Source organism: Ranitomeya variabilis, chromosome 2 (assembly GCF_051348905.1).
Source record: "Ranitomeya variabilis isolate aRanVar5 chromosome 2, aRanVar5.hap1, whole genome shotgun sequence".
Classification (NCBI taxonomy): domain Eukaryota; kingdom Metazoa; phylum Chordata; class Amphibia; order Anura; family Dendrobatidae; genus Ranitomeya; species Ranitomeya variabilis.
Window position 1 is genome coordinate 893390612 of NC_135233.1, and position 12021 is coordinate 893402632.

Sequence of the window (12021 nt, forward strand, 5' to 3'; positions counted from 1 at the left end):
CTCACATTTATTGGGAGACTAAATGAAAACTAAATTTACCTTAGTGAACCGTATAAACCGACACTTTTCATACACTACTTATATTTATCATGGAATTCTTGAAAATGAGCTATATACCTGTAGCACAAAAACATGATGTGATAGAGAAATTATAAGATCAGATTTGAATTCAGCACCCTCAAATTAGTCTAAAACTGTTCTTAAAGTCCATGCCAGAAAAATGTTTCTTTTTTTTTGTAGACCAGTGTTATGGATGTGGTTTGATTAGTGGCTGATAATGAGATCCCGTGTTGCTTTTTTCATTTTAGTGAGACAATGAGAGGAAAGTTTCATATTATTGATGCCTGATTGAGGCCCCTATTCATATGGGAATCCCTATGACTGTACTGCAAAACAGATGAGTACATGACTATTGCGGTACGCTCGTGTTTTTCTGTGCCACATTGAGTATTATTTATGGTCCTATTATGGATAAGTGGCCACTAACGGGATCCCGTGCTATGATTGTGCAGTATTTTTAGTGGGATAATGAGAGGCGTTCTCTGAGTATATTACTATTACACCTTGTTTACCCACACTGTTACATTATTTGTGACACCATCATTCCCTATCACATAAATTTCAATAGGCTAAAATGTCATTTATTTATATAGCCTATCTATCTATGTCCCCTATAATATTGGAATTGTCATGAATAAGGACATTTAACATTGTTTATTTAATTTTTTTCTTTTTTTGAATTTTATTCTTCAATAGTTTTTTTATGTTTTTTCATGAGTAACTGGGTGTATTGGGACACATTTTTCCTCTTTAGGGATTATTAGGGATATCAGGGAGAGCCATCGAATAGTGGGGGCGCCAACCGCAGAAACTTAGGGTGCCAACCTCCACGGACAGGCAGTTTTCAGCTTGGTGGTTTACTTGGGCTTATTAGGACATGCTGTAATTTTTCCCTGTTCATTATTCCTTTTTTGGAACATTCCTACCTACAAATTTAAACAAGTTTTTAACTTTATGTCTATGAAAAGTTATATTTTAGAGATCCTTGTTCCTTATGGTTTTGTTGTTTGCCTCGGATCTTACATTATTGTTCCTTGGCTGTTTATCCCTTTAGATGCTGCTGTCAAAAGTGACTTTCAGCATCTAGATGGTTAACAGAGTGTGAGGTCTTCCTCCTTAACCCCATCGGCACCCTGAGATCATGATTGTGTGGTCCTGATAGTTGTCATGGCAGTTACGGTAACAGCCAAATAGCGGCCTTAGAGATTGCCGGCTACAGCGACCTGTTGACAAGTTAGCAACATTTAGGTAGTAAACATAACAGCCATTTTTAATTAATTTCTGAAAAGCTCCTGAAGTTAACCCTTCCTGACAGCAGTTTTGAATACGTTGGGGGGGGGGCGATGTTTTTAAAATGGCATCACCTTTGGTGATTTTCGAATATATAGGTCCCTCAAAATCACTTCAAACCTGAATAGGTCCCTAAAATACAAGTTTTGTAAATTTCTTTGGAAAAATGAAAAATTACTGCTACAATTTTAAACCTTCTAACATCCTGACAAAATAAACATTTTACAGATGGTGCTGATGTAAAGCAGACATGAGGTGGATGTTATATAGTTACTAATTTTTGTGGCATGACTATCTTGATTAAAGGGATAATGTTTAGAACTTTTTGTCAAATTTATGATATCATCTATAAATAAATGCAGAACATATTGACCTGAATTTACCATTATCATAAAATATAACGTGTCACAAAAAAACATTCTCAAAATCACTGGGGTATGTTGAAACATTCCAGAGTTATTTCCCCATAAAGTAACACTAGTCAGATTTGAAATATTATGCCCGGTCACTAAGAGGTTAAGATAGCTTTCACATTCAGTCGCTCAGCATTTTTCTGAGTTAGTAAAAAGAGGTTTGAACTCACTGCGAAATAGCAATATTTTATGGCAATTTGATACCCAAGTGCAAATATTGAAGACTTAAAGAAAATCTATCAGTAGTTTTTTGCTATGTAATCTGAGAGCAGAATGAAACAGAGGAGGAGAACATGATTCCAGGGACTTGTCACTTACTGGGCTGTGTTTTACTGTTTCAATAAAATCATTGTTTTATCATCAGGAGATTATCACTGGAGGACTAGGTGTCTCGTGCCTCCTGGCCCAACCCCTCCCCGACCTCTGACTCGCTGCTGTCTCCCAATATACAGAGCATTGTCCCTGCAGGTGCACACCCTTAGGCCGGGGTCTCACTTTGTGTCTGCAATGCGAGAAACTCGCACGAGTCTCTCGTATCCATACCTGGCACTGCCGCCGGCACTTGGACTGTAGCGTTCAGCTGCATAGAAATACATGTATCAGCACACTCCGGTCCTGAGTGCCGGCGGCAGTGCCGGGTATTGATGCGAGAGACTTGTGCGAGTTTTTTGGATAACACTCGCAAGTGTGACCCCGGCCTTAGACCTACAATCAGGTGCATACTTGTTACTCAAGAATTAGAAATTTAAAACATAATTCTCCAACAAGCAGAACATCATGAATTATAAACAGGTATTGCATTCAGGTGATATTGAAATATACCATCAAAATCCTAAAAAGGGTTTTCCCTGCACTAATGTGATAGTCACCCAAGTAATATAAACCCCCCAGATACTCCTAAGCAATATTCCAGTGATGTCGGTGCCTGCATGACCTTGTTATGTTACAGGAGTCAGTTAGTGCCCATTGATGGGTTGCAGCGTTCGCATTTTCCTCGAACGTCTTAGTTTCCTCTGATGGAAGAGTGAGTGCTGCCACCCATCAGTGGCTGCTGATTGGCTGCAGTGGTCAGTGATGTCATGCTATCTCCAGAATACCTGGTGCTAACATCGCTGGAGCGGAGCTGGTGCAGAAGGGTGAGTGTAAGGTTACTTGGGGTACCACATTATTTAAGAATGGCTTATCCAAGTCGCTGACCACCCCTAGAACTGTAGATAGAAGCATTGGCGCAGATGATTGTCAAGACAGCACCGCGTCACACCAACATGTCATGTGTGTTATAAGGAATACAATAGAAGACAGCATGCTTTATTTCTTATCACATTCATAATTGAGTACATATATGTAGTTCTCAAGCAAATCTACTGCATCTCTATTCTCCATGGTTGCTTAACGGCGACAGATGTGATCTAATAAAGTGTCATGGCTTTTTTCAGGTAGTAGGTGTGACCTTGAAGAAAAAGTGGTTCAATCTTCCAAAAAGTGACTTGACCCCAATTTTGGTGGGTTGTTTTTCTATACAAGGAAACTATTCACGTGCATGCATAGCTGTTAAAACCATATAGATGTGCTCTAGATTGCTTTGTGTCGGAGTATAGTAATGTTTGCATTTAGATGCATGCCGATAGATATAATAAATGTAGGCTAGGCTATGAATGAAATATACTAATACTCCGCAATCTTTAATCAATGATCAGTATGCAGTGCACCACTTATTAATAATGAACTACCGATAATTTCGTGAAGATAACTACCGTAATCTTAGAGCAAGGAGACGCTGGTCTTTATTCATCTCAGCATGATAATGTGCATTTCTAATAGAAATTATAATAAAAAGTAGATTTATGTTATATTGATTTGTACTTCTGCAAATTTAATCTGCAACTTACACACAGTGGATGCAACTATTGTTGGTATGTTTATGCATTCTGTCAATTTACTGTAAAATAAATCACTGCCCACTGGCATATAACAAATAGTAGATAAAAACAGGCCAGCCCATCACACTAAAGAGGACCTGTCACTTGCCATGTGTATATTCACACACATATACAGTATATATGTTTTAATCTGGTCAATTTTCTTCGATCTGGCATTATTTTTCTTTTATTTCTATGCCTCGCGTTTCTTGAGATGAGGTCCTCCTTTCCTGTATACAAATTTAGGGTTTTTCATCCAACTGGGTGTGGTACTCACAAAGATTCCAATAGAAAAGAACTGATGACCACACCCACTTGGCTTAAAAAACAATATTTACAGACAGGAAAGAGGAGTCACATTTTGGGAATAAAGAGGTACAGGAACAAAACAAAAATCATCGGAATAAAAAAAAGGCAAGTAAAAAAGCATTGTTATGGCAAGTGACAGGCCCTCTTTAAACTGAAGTCCAAGAGGTTGGACATTGACCTAGGACAGTGTTCCCCAAGTCCGGTCCTCAAGAGCCACCAACAGGTCATGTTTTGAGGATTTCCTTAGTATTGCACATGTCATTGAATGCTTGCCTGTCCAGGTGATGCAATTATCACCTGTGCAATACTAAGGAAATCCTGAAAACATGACCTGTTGGTGGCTCTTGAGGACCAGACTTGGGGAACACTGACCTAGGACATAGCAGCTTTGGGGAACACTGTAGGCAAAACTGCCCTTGAGTGCATTTTGGAAAAATTATGTTTCAGACCTTAAAATGGTTTCTCCTCTGTGTGTGCTGTAGACAATGCATACGTTTCCTACGTCCAATGCTATTGACTGTGTTTCTCATTGTGTATAATGTGTTAAAGCTGCATTTCAGTAAAGAAAAAGTGTCCACAACAATGTGGTTGGTAAATGGGGATCATGCCAAATTCCAAAATGGTTCTAAAATCTTCTCATATCTTAGATAAATATTACTATGGAATATTACTAAGGAATTATCTAGCCCGATCCTTAATAGACTGGGCTTGGAGTTTTATTTTGACATGGGTTATGGACAGTGATGAGTTCATCACTAAGTCCACGTGGTAAATAATTAATCATTACATAACCCATGGTTAAATCATTTTGTTTATAAACTATTATTATGCAATTGAAAAATAAGGAAATCTACTCAGAAGAGATGAATGAACCTGCCAAAACTTGATTCTATAGAATCGCTCAAAATTGACCAGGAAATTCAATGCTCAGAATTCTCCTGACCATAAATCATAATAAAAAATTGGACCCGGAAGGGGTTAAAAAACAATAAAAATTCATACTCACATGGCACTTCACCTGTCATAGCTGCCGGAGCTTTTTGCTGCCTTTTTAGGCCACAGCTCAGCTGATGGGCCGGTTGGTACTCTTCACCTGCTCCTCAGGTGCTGCCTCCAGTAAGGAGTGAGGAGAAGGGCCTAGTAGACCATAGGGCAGTAGGGACAGGTGAGGAGCTAGGCGAGTATTAATTTTTGTTTGCCTTTAACACCCTCTCAGTCTATATGAATCCAGCATAATGCCGGATTTTGGGAAATTCAAAACATATTTGATTTGTCTAGAATCGATTCACCCATCTTTACGTCTGAGTCGAGTTCTTTAGATTTCATGCATAATTACAAATATCCAAAGAGCACCTTTAATAATGTACGAGTGCTAACATTGCCAATGGCATATGTATACAAATACATTCTTTAGTTCAATTGGATCTGATTATAATTCAGAAAACTGTGTATCCAGAATAATGCCGCTTTAACCTACTGCAACGCTGTGTGCTGAATGGCATGGGACTTTACCTGTATTTATAGCATGTTCCAGGCTCGGGGTGCACTACCGAAGATGTGACATGTTTGAATTCTCCGCAGGTCACGTAGTTTTTCCGTTAGTATGGGATTTAGTACACAGCTACGCACAAGCATGAATCACTGTGTTATAGCGCAGCTATTATATGCAGGTTTAATGAAGTGGATTCCCATGAGTAACTCTCCTTGGTAAATCTCATACATTCTTTCTTTGATGGAAGGACTTACACTACGTACTATTATTTCTAGCTTATGCATAGTTTTGTCCTGAAGCATTCGACTTATTAAAGAAAAGGAGATTACTGTATTTTACCCAAGTGTAATTTAATGGTACTACTACTAACTTTTCCTTTTTCTCCTGCTGTTTACATTTTACAATATCGTATTTATGAAATGTGTAAGAAAAATTATTGCTGCCAAATTTGGACATAGCATGTATGAACTAATGACAACAAAAAAAATAGTAAAAATTGAGAGTCCTCAGTGGTTAATACCTTATTATGGCTTATTGAAAAATGATGAGAAATGTGTCACAAATTTGTCACAACCAACCATATTCTAAATTTCATATTGTTAGTGAAGACTACAAAATATGAACAATCTCTATAAAACCCACTGATTTCCATCTACAAAGAAAACCAAAATGGTATTTATGGCTTAAAATTGTAGATTCATTATGTTCTAACCTATACTTGAAACATAATGCCAATATGGTTGCTATATGAGGGTTTTTTTTACTAGACTATCAGTTTTTTACTACTTTGGTCCAATTTGTACTAATGTTCAAAATAAATTTTTATATTATAGAAATTACTAAAAGGGGATCCAAGTAGATTGGCTGTTCTAACGTTAGGTGGTCTACTGGTGAAGATTCCAGGCAGCCAATATAGTATTATTTTATGCCTACTCAAATAAATGGGTCCACCCTCATCCCACTGAGAGGTCCTACAGTGGCTCTCCTTTCTGACTCTCAAAAGGTAGAGATACCTCTATGAAGTTCCACAAACCCAAATTTCTCAAAGCTCGTAGCAACCAATCAAGTTGCCACCTAAAAAAAGTCTAGTGATGATTCTCGTTATTCTTAACCTGTATGTTTATTTAAATGCTGTATGTTCCTTTCTTAGTGTGAACCCATCCTACATACCACTGCCATTAGCTCACTGTGTTTTACTCTATCTGGGGCTAATGGGATTTTCTTTTGGGGATTTCTGCCAAGATCACATTTTCCTGACACAAGTCATTGTTGATTTCACTATTGTAGGGGAAAAGCGCTAGGGCGGCAGATAAGGCTGTTGCCATGGTGATGAAGGAGATCCCGAAACAGCCGTCTGCAGAGGAAAAGCCCCTCCTTACTATGACCTCACAGGTGGGCGCCACCTTGGATTTCAAGAAACTGACACATGCACCTGGCTCTTGTATCTAAATGCTAACATCTACAAATATTTCCACCAGTAATATTCAAAAAGCATCTACAGTTCTCGTGTTCTGAGTGTCTCCACCAAACATCCTCTACTATACGAAGATGAGTAATGATATGTCCAAGGATAACAATTAAAAGCACTGAATGAATGAACCATGCACTCATGGGCACAGCATGCATATGTCAGTTTTACAGTAACGTTTTTTTTATTTCTGTGACTATTTGGTGCAACTACATTTAACTGATTTACCTGGGTGGACCAGTCTGGGGGATCATTTAAATGACGTGCTGTGGTGTTTGTGACAGTGTGTTGTGTATAGGGCTCCCATAAATGTAAGCTAAATGTTTGGGAGGTAAAATTACTGATTGCTCAGGTCTGAAATCATTTTCCCTACTGATCACTGGTATCGTATATATTGCTTTTACTAAGGTATCCAGAGTTATCCAGATTATGAGGGGTGGTTGGAAATGGAGACATGGGAGCCCTAAATTGGTTTTATGTTGGTATTGTCTGTGTCATTTTAGTTAATCAATGTGAAGATGAGAGATTTATCTGTCAAAAAAACTAATGTCATTTTCTAAAAAACACATTTAAATGCAATGTTTGTTTTATATGGAACTCTGAACATTTCAGGGAAATTTGAATTTTATATATGTAGCTTAAAGGGAACCTGTCACCCCCAAAATTGAAGGTGAGCTAAGCCCATCGGCATCAGGGGCTTATCTACAGCATTCTGTAACACTGTAGATAAGCCCCCGATGTATCCTGAAAGATGAGAAAAAGAGGTTACATTATACTCACCCAGGGGCGGTCCCGCTGCGGTCCGGTCCGATGGGCGTCGCGGTCCGGTTCAGCGCATCCCATCTTCTTACGATGACGTCCTCTTCTTGTCTTCATGCTGCGGCTCCGGCGCAGGCGTACTTTGCCCTGATGAGGGCAGAGCAAAGTACTGCAGTGCGCAGGCGCCGGGCCTCTCTGACCTTTCCGGCAGCCTGGAGACAAGAAGAGGACGTCATCGTAAGAAGATGGGTGGCCCCAGACCAGACTGCGACACCCATCGGACCAGAACAGCAGCGGGACCGCCTCTGGGTGAGTATAATTTAACCTCTTTTTCTCATGTTTCAGGATACATCAGGGGCTTATCTACAGCATTACAAAATGCGGTAGATAAGCCCCTGATGCCGGTGGGCTTAGCTCACCTTCGATTATGGGGGTGACAGGTTCCCTTTAAAGGCTTTGTACACCTTCACACAAATTACATTTTATTGTTTGTTTTCGTGCTTCTTAAAGAGAACCTGACAGATCGCCCATGCCCTCCAACCCACCAGTACTTGTATAATCATTTATAAATACCCTGCCTAACAGTCGGTTTATACTATTTGACATAAACAAGAAAAAAAGTCTTTACCTTTTTAATATGCAAATTTCCTTTTGACTACTTGATGGGGCATTTGATTCTCTAGACTAATTGTCTTCTTGACCGCCCCCCGAAGAAGCCGACGCGAAACGCGCGTTGGGGCACCGGTGCTGTCCTGGTCTGACGCCTGTCTGCTGGTAAGAGCATGGAATGGACTTTTAAATATAGTTACCTCTGGTAATAGCCTGTGTACAGGGCTTTACTATGTCTTTTTCTATTTAGTTCATTTACTTTCTACTTTATTCTGTGCTCTGCTGCTATAATACTTATATAGGTAGTTGATGTCTTTATAATCTGGCGTTGGTGATGGACAGTACCAATAGTGTTAGTCTGTGCTACCCACCCCATGCATGATTTCTTATTTATGTTTTGTAGTATTGCTCAAATTGTGTATGTTATTTTAATGGTATAATAAAATTTCAATTTTTACGGACATGTACTCCTCTCTCTCTCGGTTTGTTTAATTGTCCCATTCAGCATGCTATGATTATAGCATGATTCGTAAGAGCTAGCGTCATTGCCAGCTCTCGACAAATTTTGCGCATGCACGCAACTTTCTTGTCTAGACATCATTGCTCTAAAGCTGATTGTACACTTCCCGCCTACAGAGGCACACTGCACAAGTCCGGAAGCGAAGAAGATCTGTGCCGATAGCTGATCTTAGGCTCCTCCTTGGAATTCAGCTGTCTTCTTCGCAGTTCGCCTCTGTAGCATATACCCGGCTTCAGAGATGCAATGACATGTAGGCAAGAAAGTTGCGTGCACGCGCAAGAAATTTGCATATTTAAAATGTACTGTAAAAATTATTTTTTAAGATGTCTGTTTATATGGATAAAGGGACAGTTAGACAGGTTATTTGGAGATGAAAGTACAAATGCTGGTGGATTAGAAGACATTGGGGACCTGTCAGGTTCCCTTTAAATAAAAAGTTAAACAATTTTCACATAGGATTATTTTATATTGATTGTTTGCTTCCTAAATGAAAAGTTATATAATTTGCTTAATAGTCTTCATTAAAAGTGTTCTACCGTTTTGCTGCTCCAGAGTGTCTGTAAGTGTTTTAGCTACCTCTGTGTTTTTGCAAAACTGATATAAATGTGTCAGAGCTCCTTGTACTGCTCCTGGCGGCTCTCTGCTCCTCCCTCACTTCTCTCAGTGCTAGAGATAGCAGGAGAAAGAGGGGTTTTGTACGGACTTGCAGGGGAGAGAAGTAAAAATATATCATAGGACACAAGAAAGAAAACACATGGAGAAGAAAGTACAAAATTGGAGCTGTGCTGATTAGTGAATACCTGTGAAATCAGCTGGATAAACACAGACCTAAGGCTTCTTTTACACTTGCCGTGGTTTTTCGTCCCGTTTTTGCGGCCCCAATAGATTTCTATGGGGCCGCAAAAATGGGCCCAATAATTCCACGGAGCGCCATATGGCCTTGAGGGCCATATTTACGGCCGTGAAAAAATATCGAGCCAGCTCGATATTTTTCACGGCTTACAGACATGGCCCCCATTGAAAATCAATGGGTCCGCAAAATCAACTGAAGCTTGTTTTTTCGGTGCACTATTAATTCCGTTTTTTGCGGATCACCGGTTTTTTTTGGTCCCTGCTTTTTCCCTACTATTCTAATCCAAAAAAACAGCAATCTGCAAGATTTTTGCGGCCCGTTTTTGCGGCAGACCGGGACTTTTACGGCGATACGGCCCGCAAAAAAGGCCCGCAAAAATGGCCCGCTAAAATCACAGTGTAAAAGAAGCATAACAGCCAGCCTACATTACTGGCATAGACACTCCCACAAGAGGAAAATCTGAAACTTAGGTCAAGCTGCAAACTGCATATCATATAACAGTGCAATTTTATTACCTAAAAGGTACCTACTAACATATGCAAAAATCATTTTTTCATTTCAGAGATGTCTGTAGCTTTTAACTTGTATTTTTATTCATATTACAATTCAACAAACTGTCAACTTTCCTTGATCAGTATGTATTAGAAAAGAATCAAACAGCCGTATACTACAGACGGAGATTACAACGCAATGCTTGGACTGGCTATTGGCTCTCCTGACCGGAGCGTGACAGCAACATAGAAATACATGCTGTCATACTTCGGCTGGGAGAGCCAACGACCTGTCTGAGTATTGTGTTGCAATCTCTGAGTTATATGGCTGTCTGACCTATCTAAACTATTAATATGGGCATGCAGCTTATAGACTGCTGATAATAGTCCTACCTGTATGTCTCATATCAGATGCCCAGTTGTTGAGAAATCATCTTTTATCACTTTTTATAAATTACCTTTTCCAGGCTATGGGGAGGTTGTTGCCTAGAAGATAACTCTGCCTCCAGAGCTAATTTTAAATAAAAGGAGGAGTTACCAGTGTGATATGTAATGGTTTCCACTGTGATATATGATGGCCGCTCTCTGCTCTCTTGATCTCACTGCAGAGCTGTGTGTGACTATACCTGACACATCTGCAGGTTCCTCTCAGCTTCAGCTCCATCTCACTGGCAGACAGGGTTGTAATATTGTTGCAATACAGCAAAGCTCAGAGAGAAGCAAAAAATATGTTTGCAAGAAGAGATATTTTAGTTCTCCTGCTCTCTGTTAGTTACTTGTCAAACACTGGTAACTCTCCTTCATGTAAAATAAGCTCTGGAGGCCGAGTTATCTTCCAGGCACCATCCTCCCCAGAGCCTGGAAGAACTCATTTACATGAAGTAATACAAGATAATTTATCAACAACAACACATCTGATATGAGACATACAGTTAGGACTGTGGTGACAGATTCTCTTTAAATACATTTAAAACACCCCAAAAATGTTTGTTTTTTTACAATCCCAATGTTCAGGGATGCTATAAATGTTGTTACTACACATCTACATATTTAGTATATTCCTAGTTCTGTTTCTTGATTACAATAGATAATATCTGTTATTTCTTTACATTTAAACTGTGCATTATATTACTGAAGCAAAGGGTAATAGTCTCTTGCTAGAAGAGGAATCAACTTCCTTCACAACTTAATGACCTATGAACATTAGAACTTCCTACATATTGCAAAACAACACTAAGGTATATAATATATGTTTTCTTATGACTATACAGAGATATATCAGGCTCATAGGTGGTGTAAAAACTGAAAACATTAAGATTGCTATATCATACCTTACAGAGAACCCGTCATCATGATTTTTTATGTTAAAGTAAAGGCATGGAGGCATGGCCACAGCACTTCGTGGGATTTCAGCCCTCTTGTAGCAGCTTCGATATGCATCGGCACAGGGTTTTTATATAAAAACAGCATAAAGTTTATTGTCCATCATAGACTTTACAGCTCTAAAATGAAAACAGCCTTTCTCCAGTACAAATGAATAACAAAAACAGTCCTTTCGTCAGGCACAATAAAACAAGTTTTAGCTCAAGCAGTTTTACATGTGTTCACCAAACAAACCCAGCTCTGTCCCGCTCCAGCCCAAACTCCACTCTGATCAGCTAACCCGGGTGCCTGTTAATAGGCCTGAAAGCCCCATGCTGGTTTATGGGATCGATCTTTTCCACTGACACTCTTTTGGTTGCTCCTAAATCCTGGATCCAAAATAAAACTTTCTCAGTATCCTAGTGTTACTGGTACAGACTTTACATTACCGAGGCCAACCACCTCGATGACATGTA

At 39.4% G+C, this 12021-nt stretch overlaps 1 protein-coding gene across 3 annotated transcripts in view; it reads left to right on the forward strand.

Moving 5' to 3' along the window:
• Nucleotides 1-12021, forward strand: part of PEX5L (peroxisomal biogenesis factor 5 like) — a 502469-nt gene that overhangs the window by 286084 nt on the left and 204364 nt on the right. Inside the window, exons 2-3 of one of the 3 annotated variants that reach the window (XM_077290453.1) lie at nucleotides 3200-3265; nucleotides 6771-6875. The exons of 1 other annotated variant lie outside the window; for it this stretch is intronic. In XM_077290453.1, the coding sequence (XP_077146568.1) occupies nucleotides 3200-3265; nucleotides 6771-6875 (171 nt within the window). The remainder of the gene's footprint in view (nucleotides 1-3199; nucleotides 3266-6770; nucleotides 6876-12021) is intronic. One more of the 3 variants, XM_077290454.1, reaches the window with a different exon arrangement.